The 14,090-nt window shown below is 40.3% G+C and overlaps 1 protein-coding gene across 2 annotated transcripts in view; it reads left to right on the top strand.

Annotated features, from left to right (window-relative positions):
- Positions 1–3,462: 3,462 nt before the first annotated feature.
- Positions 3,463–14,090, top strand: part of LOC139972135 (kielin/chordin-like protein) — a 45,083-nt gene continuing 34,455 nt past the window's right edge. The window contains exons 1-5 of one of the 2 annotated variants that reach the window (XM_071979099.1): positions 3,463–3,749; positions 6,025–6,259; positions 11,782–11,805; positions 12,351–12,435; positions 13,675–13,739. In XM_071979099.1, coding sequence (XP_071835200.1) covers positions 6,202–6,259; positions 11,782–11,805; positions 12,351–12,435; positions 13,675–13,739 — 232 coding nt within the window. In that variant the 5' untranslated portion in view covers positions 3,463–3,749; positions 6,025–6,201. The remainder of the gene's footprint in view (positions 3,750–6,024; positions 6,260–11,781; positions 11,806–12,350; positions 12,436–13,674; positions 13,740–14,090) is intronic. The other variant, XM_071979100.1, reaches the window with a different exon arrangement.

Raw genomic sequence — 14,090 nt, 5'->3', positions numbered from 1 at the left:
TCTCTGTACTTAGAATTTCATCAAAATGTATCTTTTTCAGAATTATTCTTCTTGTTTGTGGATGCAGTTACAAAATATCACTAAATTTTGAACATTAATTTTTTGGCAATACAAACTGCTAAGAGGATGTGGTTTTCAGAGACTTTAGATTCAGACAATTTCCAGCAATTTGTTCAGCAATCAACTTTAGCCACCGGAAAATGCTTTTAATGTGAAAACACGAAATTGAGTTGGAACTCTTTCAGCTCGCCTGGAACTTCTTTAATTTAGTACAGCCAGAGCCATATAGACCAGTTCGCGTTCAGTTTGAGAAGGAATGGTGTCCAAGAGGGACATGTTTGGGGAGGGGGGGCGGGAGGGGGAATGGTGAGAAGAGGCAACATGCATTACATGTTCTAAACCCCCTTTTCTTCTTCGGTTTTCTTTTTTTTTGTACGAAAGTACGACCATAGTACCCAGAAATCCCATATTTTACATATATGTCGACGTATTCAAACTTTAATAGTTAAATGTACTTGAAATGGGGAATATAATCCTGTTAGAGCCTACATGTAGGAAAAGATTGTGGGAAAGAGCGAAAAGCAAATGATATTGGAAAAAACAAAAAATCACTCAGTCGGTTACTTTAAACAGATGGAAGAAGATAAAAAAAAAAAAAAAGCAAGAAACAAGATAAGGGAACGTTAGGCAATGTCGGAGAGAGCTTGCCTTTAGCCGGAGAGGGAGGATGCCCCAGATTACTCTCGCCAAGAAAAACACCTTAACAACAGCCCACCCCGGCGGTGACTGTGCTGTCCCTCCCCACCCCACCCCATCCCACCCCCACAATGAGGGGTTTAATACGCAAGAACTCCACCGGCTTCCTAGGCTAGAGGACCTGTACTCATGCTTGCCTAAGACTTGTATCCGACGCTTAGTGCCTTAAATGGCATCTTACTTTGCTCATTAAGATATGGAATTGTACTGTTCTGTTGTACTCGAATAACAGGTCCGATTCTCGCCTATAAGTTGATCAGTCTTAATCGATATTTTGTAATTTAAGCTATTAGTGTATGTCCATATAAGGCAATGCTTACCGCATGTTATATAGTCTGATTGGAATACTTGTAACTTGTACATATAAAGGCGACAATATTGTAGGCGTCAACTGTTTGTAAAGAATTTGGGGTGAACAAACAGCGTACGTTGACAAATTTGGTAAATATTTCTTGCTTATACAGCAAATGCCTAATGAATTGGGTTGCCTAGTGACAGCGTGAATACGGTATTGTCTGGTTAACTATAGGTGTAACAAGTACAAACCGGCACCTGAGCTATCTGAGTTGTCACGGTTGAAAGCACATTTTGATCGCTATAGTATTTTAGGACATTTACTGCAATAGCTATTTGTGACGCAGAGTTTGAACGTATTCGACTAGCCTTTGACTTCTAAGCTTGTTATGTGATGTTCATTAGCTTGAACAGACATCCGGCCAAAACGTATCATTGAACAAAGTTTAAGCGAAAAAAAGCCAGCTCGTTGATTTTTGAACGTTTTCGACTAACCTTTGACTTCTTAGCTTGTTATGTGATGTAACCTAGCTTGAACAGACATCCGGCCAAAACGTATCATTGAACAAAGTTTAAGCGAAAAAAGCCAGCTCGTTGATTTTTGAACGTTTTCGACTAGCCTTTGACTTTTAAGCTTGTTATGTGATGTTCACTAGCTTAATCAAACATCCGGTCAAAAAGTATCAAAGTTTAAGCGATGATCCAGCTCGTTGATCAATTTCGTTTCTCCACCTCCCACCCCCCGAATCATTGATGGCGTGTGTGATTGATACCCGAGGGGGCTCCTAGATATATTTTGATAGATTATATCTAGGCCTATATTTGAGGTTGTTCCATATTAATATAAACAATGTACAGTATAATCACAATGATCTCGTATCACAACGCCCATCCGTTACATGTCCCTTTAAAAAACTATTCGTTGTTAGTATGAAACGAAACCCATTCCTTCAGTGTGCCACCTACAATCCCTTCAGTGTGCCACCTACGATCCCTTCAGTGTGCCACCTACTATCCCTTCAGTGTGCCACCTACGATCCCTTCAGTGTGCCACCTACGATTCCTTCAGTGTGCCACCTACGATCCCTTTAGTGTGCCACCTACGATCCCTTCAGTGTGCCACCTACGATCCCTTCAGTGTGCCACCTACGATTCCTTCAGTGTGCCACCTACGATCCCTTCAGTGTGCCACCTACGATCCCTTCAGTGTGCCACCTACGGTCCTTTCAGTGTGCCACCTACGATCCCTTCAGTGTGCCAACTACGATCCCTTCAGTGTGCCACCTACGACCCCTTTGAACAGTGTGCCACCTACGATCCCTTCGATGTACCACCTACGATTCCTTCAGTGTGCTACCTACGATCCCTTCAGTGTGCCACCTACGATCCCTTCAGTGTGCTACCTACGATCCCTTCAGTGTGCCACCTACGGTCCTTTCAGTGTGCCACCTACGATCCCTTCAGTGTGCCAACTACGATCCCTTCAGAGTGCCACCTACGACCCCTTTGAACAGTGTGCCACCTACGATCCCTTCGATGTACCACCTACGATTCCTTCAGTGTGCCACCTACGATCCCTTCAGTGTGCCACCTACGATTCCTTCAGTGTGCCACCTACGATCCTTTCAGTGTGCTACCTACGATCCCTTCAGTGTGCCACCTACGGTCCTTTCAGTGTGCCACCTACGATTCCTTCAGTGTGCCACCTACGATCCCTTCAGTGTGCCACCTACGACCCCTTTGAACAGTGTGCCACCTACGATCCCTTCGATGTACCACCTACGATCCCTTCATTGTACCACCTACGATCCCTTCAGTGTACCACCGACGATCCCAAACGGCACGAGGACGGGCAGGCCAATGAGATGTTGAGGGTGAGGGCTTTCCCTCCTTCTAATTGAGATTTGCTTTGTGAAAAGTTCGTGACAATCCCTTAATTGTAGTCACCTTGGAAAATTGCTGAACAGATTATCACTTTTCCCGGCAAAACCCCAATTAAACAGACTGGTCTGCAATTCAATCTCCCTGCCCCCCCCCCTACCCCGTTATCTACAAGGCCAGTCTCGGTTAACATCTCCGTAATCTAGAAACAGAGAGTAGCTTATTCTAAACGAATGTTCGTGTCTTGCACTAGTCTTCTGTCACGCGTCCATGACGTAGAGGTTTTTACTTGTGTGACTCAACCGGACGAATCAGATCTCTTTAGATCGCTCTAGCCTGCAAAGGATATCGCGATGAATAATGCATTAGGCCTACGTCACAAACGGACGGAACCTCTAAACCAAACTCAAACAGTGCGGCATATAGAAGCAGCTTTCATCGCAGGCTTAAATCTGTGCATAGTTTCCTATACGTAGCAATATATCCCAAAAGGACGTCGCAGCATGCTTTCCCAGCAAAATCTCGCATATTGTTAAGCACTGACCCATGACCATAACTGAGAAGCTATTCAAAACCATGCATGCATTTGTATACAATATATGAAATATGGCATAACAGTTTTACCGACGAATCGTGCATATCGTTTGTCCATACATTCATACCATGCAGTGATTGTTCTATTATACAAAGGTTTTCTACTGTGTTCTATCTATACAAATCGAATCCGTTCATTTGGTTTCATTATCTATCCGCTTCTTATACAACAACAACAAACCTACAGGGGAAAAATCGCTCTCTATACGCATTCTATATTCAAGGTAAGATCGACACGCAAAGTTCAGTTATTCATTTTCATTTTCAGCTAGTTGTTAATCATATTAGTTACCAAATAAAATGAGAGCTAGTTTTTATTATGTCTCTTCAATTATCATTGTTTTGTTAATCTGTACATTATGTATAAATAAGTTAAGCCTCTACTATCGTTAAGGTCTTACTGCAGAATAAATTACCGTAAGAATTGTGTCTTATATCCTCGTGTAGTGTAAGAACACCTATACAGCGGCCGTGATCGTATTTGGTTTTCGGTGGTAACTCAAACAACTTGCAAACTAAAAGGAATCACTTAGTTACTAATTCCCACAAAACCAGTTCCTTGTATACCATTTTTCATTTGAAAGCACACGGTGTTAGCATTTGACTTCGTAGCATAGTGAAAACTATATATAGACTATACCGCAAGACTGTACAATGCAGTTAAAATCTATGTAGGTACCTCACCACAATTAGAGTAGTGTTCATCCGCTCGAAAGGTTAACCAATGTCAGAGAAGAAAAGTAAAAGTACCTAAGGTAAAGCTTGTTTAGGCATGTTACTGTCATTGTTTGTTCTGCCTTTATATGAAAGAGCATAATTTTAAGTACAGATGGTGTGGAAATAGGGAGGATCGAAGGTGATAAAAAACCATTTTAGAAAATTTAGTTAAATGTTGATATTACTCCGAGCGAGCAGATGGAAGGGTGTGGGTTCAGTATGCTAAACTTGCTCCTCTTCTAGCTCAAAATCTAAACAGTCATAATGTGGAAGTTTGTAAGTGCCATGATAGGCGAATATCTCAGCTATCATGTGGTGGGTAGGATGAACCAGTTGGAAACTTCTACCTATGCTTTGGCAGGTCTTGAAAGTGATGAGTTAAGTGTGTGTAAGTCGATTGGAACAATTAATTGTGGTGCGAGACCTGTGAGGATGGAGAAGTGTTTATGTTACCCAGGGTGGGTGTAGACTAATAAATCAACCGCTTTTCTGATGATGGGTGGGTAGGGCCGGTGCGGGTGGGGGGGGGGGGGTAGAAGGGCGAGATATGTAGAGTATACCATAGGCCAACATTTCAGTGCCATTTCCCACTTCATTCATTCTAGAGAGCTATTTGTAGACATTGGTCAACCTCACGGTAATCCAAGTTTGTTGCAGGCCAAAGACTTCAAAAGTCTCCAAAGACTCTCAACTCACTCGAGCAGGAACATTGAAAGCGTATTAAAAGTCGCGCATATATATATATATATATATATATATATATATATATATATATATATATATATATATATATATATATATATATATATATATATATATATATATATATATTCAAATGAATGGGTTACCACACTTCAAACAAAATGCGATTGCATGTTATTTGTATTCCTAGTCTAGATTACAGCGGTAAAGTAGGCCTACAAGAAAAGAACCTGGCGGAAAGACCGACGTAATCTATATATGTGATATTTGCTGAGTACATATATATAACATGCGAACAAATGGGTTAACATCAATGACAATGTTAAAGAAGCACGTTAACTGATTGTTTTATCATCTTTAGCAGTTCCTCCTTATTTTTTCTTCTTTCTTATTTGTGATGATGTTTTATAGCATTCTGGAAACAATTATCTACACTATAAATATAATATATACCGTGGCAGGTAAATAATTTAGAAACGAAGAAAACGATATTAGATGAGAAATTAAACTCAAGTCATTTTGACAGACAATGCGGACGTATGCATATGCATGAGCTGAGATGCCAATTATTCTTTTACTGTGGACTATAGGCCACGATTCCTTAGCCCCATAAGTTGTTTAAAGCCCTGGTCCATTCTTTGAAGAAGCTGCCGTGGCCGCCACATGGTAGGAGATGAAGCAGAAAGATGGGCCTCCGTGTCCGGATTTTTTTTTTTGGGGGGGGGGTGCCGGAGTAAATCCCTGCTCCAAATAACTCTCACAGCAATGGTGTTTATCGCGTGCTTGGAGCCGCCACAGTAAATAATTTCATTATTACTGAACAATGCTTAGACGTTTGGCCCCTCAGTAGCAAATTGTTTAGGGTCCAGGATTTGGGGAATTGGGTAAGGTGGGGTGAGGTGAGGAACCTGTACAAAATTTCAGTGCCTCAATTTGCCAGTGACTTTTGTTTTTCCTACAAATAAACATTAGTGTGAACAAATTTTGATTAAAATATATAGTCTCTCTCTATACAAAAAGGTCGGTGAAGTTGGACCCGAAGAAAATAATAAAAGATTTTCTCACTCTCTCTCTGTCCAGGTTTTTTTCTTTCATTTGCTGAATGAGAAGAGGCCTCGGAGCTCGGGAATTTTGTGGTTTGGATTTTGAAGCAATTAATATAACAGGAAGCAGTACACCAAATATAACGCAAAACTAAGAGAATCAACAGCAACCTTCTTTTCATCTATAGCTTCAACTTTAATGTGAATTGTCAGTATGGTGATTAGGATACAGACAATATTGTTGGCACTTTGCCTTTCTTATATTCAACTTGGTAAGTCAATTAATAATTAAAAATAATGAATCAATGATAAGGTACTGTCGGAGTTAACCATGTAGAGTTGTAATAATTTTCAAGTTACTTTATAGAACAACCAAGTTGAAGTTTTGGATGCAGGCGTGGGGGTTAGAGCTCCGTGCTTAACACACTGAGTCCCCCTGTTTATATACCCCCACCCCAAGGAGGACAATATGAAACATATCCTTATTCGACAATAAGTTAATTGAAATATATAAAAAATAAATAAAAAAAAACGACTAAGGTCACATGGCTTCCATAGCATGGAAAACATTTTCCAATGGAAATTTATATTAACAACAACCGTTTATTATCAACTTTTAATGTTTAATTTGTAATTTGGCCATAAATGTGCAACACCACATTCCGTAAGGGTGGAGTGTTACGATATGGGAAGGAATCGGCAGTCACAGAAGACAGTCAGTGGCGTAGCTACGGGGGGCCTGGGGCCGGGCCCCCCATGAAATCGGCTGCCCCTCCACTGGCCCCCACTGGGAATGGGGTAAAAAAAAGTTGTAAAAAAAAAAACACTCATCAGTGCGATTCACTAATATGTTTTGTTCAATAATTTGGGAAATAGAGTTACACAATTTTCTCGTCTGCATCTGGCAGATTAAGAATAATACAATATCTGTAGTAATCATGAGAATGGTCACACAGCATGGCATGGCAATGGTCGATGCGACGATTGCGACCATACACCACGAACCTTGTTGTGCTGTGCGATATCGATATCTACTGAAAATATGTTCAGGGCTTCCACCTAGCGCAACAATCTATCAAAAGATTGGCTCCGTTTGTAATGAGCCGAGGTATCAGGTATTCATATATTGCCTCGAGTCAAATGAATATATGTCATTGAATATTCCACAAAACAACTTTTTTATGGCCACGAAACTGTCGAAACATGATTTTCCACTACTGGTAGAGATATAAAATATTGGGAATTTTGAAATTCCTGCAAACATGCGGCTGTGCCTGTTCACTACTCACAGCTACTGTATCGCCTTAAAAAATGATGAGTGGAAATTGTTTCTCCAGGACCGTATCGTATCGTGGGTATCGAGTGCGTCTGATATACGAACGTACGTAGTACGTACGTACGTACGTCAATGATGATATGCACTGTACTGTACTGATCACGCGTACGATAAATTTTATTCACAAATTACAGTCAGAATATGAGAAGATTTCGGAACTATTCAACATGCACGTACTGTAGAACGTCAGCCGCATCACCCGTATAAAATTGAATATTGTCAGTAGCAGCCAGAGGTCTGGGGTTTAAATCTAAGGCTGGTCATAGCAAAGACTTGGTATGAATTGTCGTCAATATATGCGTGATGCTCCGCATGGCCAATGGGTATGGAAAAAAAACAGCGCCCCACAATTGGGAAATAGTTTTGGCACTGCTAATCAAATCTGTCAGTTGAAAATTGTTAGATTAACATACAATGGTTATGAGCTCAAGTTCAATGTTTCATCAGTCTATTAACAAGACTACAATATCCATATTGGAGAATTATGACCCTTCTTGTTTGTCAGATTCAAACTCCATGTACAGCATGTTGGTTCCTTCTCTAGGCAGGAATAATTGAATCCGCTTGCTAGGTAGGAGGTAGTCCGAGTAATCAGAGAGTTCGGATGGGCACAACCGCACAAGCTCCAGGCAGCACTGTCCCCCGCCCCGTAGTCTGGGCATTAACAAAAGTCCGGCTAGGGCTGAGGTGTCGGGATCATAATCACCTCAGTGCAGGCAGCCAGGCGTTATCCGTAGCATATGCCCCCAACATTCCTTTTCCTATAAAAACATATGTGAATTTCCCTCCATGGGAGTGATCAGGCTGAGCACATTCCGGTATAAGAGTGAATTTCCACTCCATTGGAGTAAATCTTAACTTCTAATAGAGTTATATTCACTCGTATTAGGAGTGAGGGTTAACTCCAATAGAGATAATTTTCATTCTTAATTTGAAGTGCGCCGAGTGATCACTCCAATGGAATGAAATCCACTCATTTGTTTTTAGGGTGCACTGATATATGAAGAAGAAATTTACATACCAATACATGTTATCGGTCATCGATTGGCACAAAAACCCAGATTCTGATGACAGCTGCCTCAAGAAACCCAATAAATGGCCTAATTAGCACCGAGCCAACAATGTGGACCATTACCGAAACATCGATGCATGTTAGTCTTCCATCCCCTTCCTCTAATGCTATTTAATTTAAGTCCACATGTGGGCATATCCTGCAAACCTACCGGTAGCCCACAGGGGTTTGAGTTGGGAGAAAGGCCTTGACACCTTAAAACGACAAATGATGTCAACTTCCCTTAAGTTAAAAGTCTGGCTGAGTTGGCAAGGCCAGTCAGCATGAAAGAGAAAAAACTTTTTTTTGCATTTCTGTCACCAAAGTTGCACATCTTTTTGGTTGCTATTTTGCCTCACAGGTGCCATCTCCTGCGATCTGGGGGGTGCTGAAAGCTCAAATTTTCTCTGTACGCTCCGCGCAAACCAGGGTAACGCTCAACTTAGATAGTAACCTCCGCCCCCCCCCCCACAAGAAAGAACAGCCCCCCCATGGCCCCCACTCAAAAAATCCTAGCTACGCCACTGAAAGACAGTGGAGGGCTATCCCAGGGATGGGTATGGTGCGCATAGTGTGTCATGAGACCATGAAACCGACTAAGTCGAATTAAATCGACAAGTCAGTTTTCTCGTGTTCTCATTTGACAAAATCGTCGAATAACATTTACATATGTCAGTTTCTCGCACTCTCATTGGATGACTTTATCACATGTTGATAAATAATACTCTTGATTGGAAGAAACTTTCATAAATGAAGCAACCGACATAAGTCGAATTATATCCTATAATTCGAATTGAAAGATGCAAATTTAATTCGATGATATAGGTCCTAGGCATAAATGTATTTCTTCCAATTAGAACTCTAGAATTTAAATGAGCCAATGAGAACACGAGAAACGGTCTTTATTAGCCTACATTATAAATTCTATTCCACTAAAAAGCCGTCTACACGTTCTGCAGTGCGCTGCATAGCACTGTCAGGAAAATCAGTGAATTCCAAATTCCTAAAAATACCAGTGCATGATCGATAACAATACTCGTTGTGTCCTTGATACAAGCTTCGATTGTTATACATCACGCACGTCTCAATGTCAAAGTTATTAGTTCATTTCTTGTTCAATGAGGCTTTTATTGTCAAATTGCGTCATTATCACACGTTCTTTTGTCATTCTTTTGGAAAAATTTCTTCGCGCTGTGTGCGTAGGCCTACTGAGTGTAGCCACACAAACCAGTGTCGTGTAGTCATAAATGCAAGCCCTTCCCTGTGTGGTCAACAGGATCGTGCAGCTATGAAATAATATAGCCAATGAGTTTTCAAACGTTCATGTTCCTACGAAAGCTTATGAGTGGAATATACACATTAAAAATCAGTGGCGTAGGAAGGTACTTTTGAGTGGGGGGGGGGGGGGGGCTGAAGACTGATGGCCGGCCTGGGGGAAAGGTCTAAGGGGAGGGGGTGTCCCCCTCCCCTTTGGAATTTTATTGCATTTCCAGGTGGCCTCAGATGCAATTTGGTGCAATATAGCACACTTCAACACCCACTCCATGTTGTAAAGAATTTTGCATTTTCATCTGGCCTTAGATGCAATTTGGTGCTTCAAATGAGATTTTTTTCTCATTTGGAAATGAAAAAGGGGTTTTCTGACTTGCGGAGGGGGGGGGGGGGCGGAACGATACTTCCGCCCCCCCATAGTTTTCACTGGGGGGGGGCTGGCGCCCTCCCCCCAGCCCCCCGGTTCCTACGCCCTTGTTAAATATATATATATCACGGAGTTGTTATGACAATTTATTCATTAAAGTTATTCTAATTATTCAGTTAATAACAAAATATATCTATAAAACATAGTATAATAGTTTGTTTTAACGAATTTATAGTTTTATCTAAAACTAAAGGCTTATTAACTTCTCTTTGTTCTTTGAATGACCCTAGTATTTACTGTAACTCTCGTTGCAGAATTTTGGACTGTTTAGGCTGTACCGCATATTCAGGGTTCGCAGGTTTCTTCCGGGGTGGAAAAAACCGCGGAATAAACCGCGGTTTATTCCACTCGGAAGAAATAGGTTTCTTCCAGTTTCTTCCGAACAAAATGGAAGAAACTCATTTTTTGGGGAAAAACGGTTGATTAAGTTTCATAACAACCTGCAATGATTTCTAACTATGTAATAAATGGACAAGAAGCACTATAGTATCATCTAGGTAGTCTATATCTAGGTTTGGAGCACATGACCTGCTTCCAGCATATACTGTACACAATATAGTACTAGGATACTAGCATCGGACAATTCAGGGAACAACTATGGGCAAGCTATATTTTGCAGAACAGGATGGTCCTGATTATAGCCCAGTTCTTAGTTAAAAACTAGTTTCTGAGTGGAGGGCCAAGTGTTCCCTGGAAATTAGTGTAGGCCTACTACAATGCACACTCATATACGATTACATTGACCACTATGTCCATATTTTGTGGAGATTGAACTCAAGACATGAGGGTTACAGATTCCACTGGAAGTTGTAGTATGAAATGAGGGCTGGCTCGTGGCCAGCTGTGTTTAATTGTGGATATTTGTTCGTTTTGCTATTGGGATGACAAGTCCTCCTGTTAACTACAAGTTGTAATTTAGGTGGTTGCAGAAATTAAACTGTTGCCTAAAGCTAACAGATAATGTTCGGCTATTTTCTTGGTGTTCTATACATCCTCTGTTCATGGGCCAATTCAGGTTAATCATTCATACAGTATGGCCAGTTATGCAATTCTGGTTGATGGGGGGATCGCGAGATGATAATTAGCAGTCCTTCAATATTGTGATATAAAGAAAACATCTTTTGGTGTAGAAAAACAACCCAAAATTATAATCAAAACAAAAATATCATATTTTGATGGTTTCAATGGTTTGCATTTCAGTCAGATTGGTGGTAAACAATTTGCCTCTTTATCATGTATGTGGGTTGTGCTGCTTATATGCCAATTTTTAGTTTCTTCCAGTTTCTTCCGGAAGAAACTGGAAGAAACCTGGAAGAACAGGTTTCTTTCAGTTTCTTCCACGTCCCCGGAAGAAATAGGTTTCTTCCGGAAGAAACCGAACCCTGCGCATATATATATATATATATATATTCATTTTTCATATAAACTAAAGACTATAGCCTTTTTGTAATATCCTGTCTTCCAGTTGGGGGGGAGCGGGAATGAGCCCACAAGCCTTTTCTAGCCCCCCCCCCCCTCACCTGAAGTATACGTGGTTAGGGTCCCTGCTTATATATTCGAGCGTATACGGCAGTTAGTTTTACAACCTAAAATAAAATACCAGTTTTATTAAATAAAAGCAAAACCAAGTACTGACAATAATTCATTAAATTATATTAGTGTTCGCGGTTTGATTTTTTTCTCTTTTTCTTCCTGTTTTATTCCATAGATATTTGCTTGTCTAATCATGAAGGTAAGAAATCCACCAGCATATTAATACTTTACACTGTGACAGTATAGCTGAGCCTAATCGCTACAATTATAAGCGCCCTACTGTTGACAAGCATTTAAATATTTAATCGAAAAACACTCTTTGATTTAGTGATCAGAGTAGCTTAGGACGTAATTTGAGGTCCCCCCACCCTTCCCCGCTGCCCTATAAGATTCATGATAGGCCTATACTTCGCCGCACTTCCGAGTATGCCTATTAATATTAAGCAAGTGATTTCAGTCTTGAAAATTCGAACATGTCAATCGATAGTTGCTGAAAACAGTATAGATCAATGGTGTGTAGATCGTCTGGTCTATAGGCCCAAGTACAATATGAAAATGATAATACATTATTTCTTATACAGTTACCTCGGCCCCTCTAATTGACCCCCGGTCCCAAGGCCTTGGATCTCCCTTTGACACCTCGATCCACCCTCCTCGTCATGATTAAGATATGAATTAAGAGCCCGTGATTTACTCCGAATTGCTGTTGTTCTAACTTTATTTGACATTTCGAATCTTTGCCAGACGCCTTTTTAGAGTTACCAGCTGCTTGCAACGAAACAGATGTGATGATTTGGCAAGAGGATGGAAATCCTAAATGTTGGAAATGGTAAGAACATTCTACTTTACAAGTTACAGCTACACTGCTCGTAAGGGAACCTAACTATGGCACAAATTCAGACCACACGTCCCCGATTTTCGGGGACAGTCCCCGATTCCAATGTTTCCGTCATCCCCGAATACCAAGTGTCCCCGAAAATATGTAGTTTCAACTTTCAAGGGTAGAACTCATTTAGCGACACAAAACGTTAATCTTACATTAGGACCTCAAACATAAATTATAATTAAAGAAATCGGAAATAAGAACATATAAACATTTAAATAACAGTCTGAGTAAAATAAGAATATAACACAAAATAAAATCACAAAGAATACTGAACTTAGAAGTACAACGAGTAATTCATCAAATAGCAAAGTCGATCTGTCATGGTAAGATCGAAACATTTAAAATTATCCTTGTAGCAATCTTCTGTAACTTTATCATTCTTTCTATGTTCCCAGCATTGCACGCCTCCCCATACGAGACAACAATATTCTAAAAGTGCTAACATATATCCCTCATAGAATAAAATCGAAGTATCAGTATCTAAAAATGGTTTTATTCTCCTAAGAAGGCCAAGTCTAGAACTAATCTTGTTACATACAAAAGTATCTTGCTCATGCCATAGTAGCCTAATTACAATCATTTCTAACACCTAGAATTTTATAGCTGTTAACATTACTAAGACAATGACAATCTCTGTCTGTAACGTATTCTATTTCTATGCAACCGGTAAACAGCTGACTTACATCCACTGAACTACACAGTGCTACATCACACACAAAATATTTCTGCGACTTGAATACCGAAGAGCTGAATAACCATCGGTTGTTTAGCTCGTGGTGGTTCGTGCAACTAGAGTTCTTTGAAAGGGAACTCTTCGTGCAACTACATGCGAGCAACCTCTTCACGTTTGTCAAATAAAGTGACGAGTTGTTTTAACCATCGGTATAACTGATGGATCGAGGACTTCGACTTTTCACTAGTTTTATCCTTCATTTGTAGCACAGAGGCTACTCCACAAAGGTCATCGCAATTCTGTGTAACAGATAAATGTTAGCCTAACGTTAATGTGTTACTGTTAGACTCGCCAATCTTCCAAAGGTAGCCGAACGTTAGACTGACAATTATGGACCGACAGTTACTTAGAGTTAAACCACCATCGTGTGGGCCTAAGTTAGGAAACCTCACAGTAACTTCAGTCATGTGAACGTGAAATATACAGCAAGAGTTCATTTTTACTTTCAGTGAATGCTTTGACGGTATACACTGGGGATGTTTCCAAGGTACAGATGGAAACTGCAATAATGCAGGTAAGTTGCACCGTTGTGGTAGCAATGTCTTGTATGGTAGTACAGTAACTATAGTATAGCCTAATCTATAGTATAGGCTTATACAGTAAGGCCGTGGCTATTCTTACAACAGCCGTAACAATGATTTATAAACTATTCTTACGACATCGGCGAATTCAAGCGCAGTAGAGTAAATAAAGCAACTGCGCATGTAGTAGTGGTAACCCTAAACACTAGCCTTAACCCTAACCGGAAATTATTGTTATTCCTAGTTGTGAAAATAGTAGGATGGTGACTTCGAAGTTCGGCCACTTAAGACTTAAAACACCCCAAAACTAAATCTTCTGGTATAAATCATTTGAAAATATACTT

The sequence above is a fragment of the Apostichopus japonicus genome, chromosome 8, assembly GCF_037975245.1.
Source record: "Apostichopus japonicus isolate 1M-3 chromosome 8, ASM3797524v1, whole genome shotgun sequence".
In the NCBI taxonomy this organism is placed as follows: Eukaryota; Metazoa; Echinodermata; class Holothuroidea; order Aspidochirotida; family Stichopodidae; genus Apostichopus; species Apostichopus japonicus.
The sequence above is the reverse complement of the archived record's forward strand: the minus strand, read 5'-3'. Positions and strand labels throughout refer to the sequence as shown.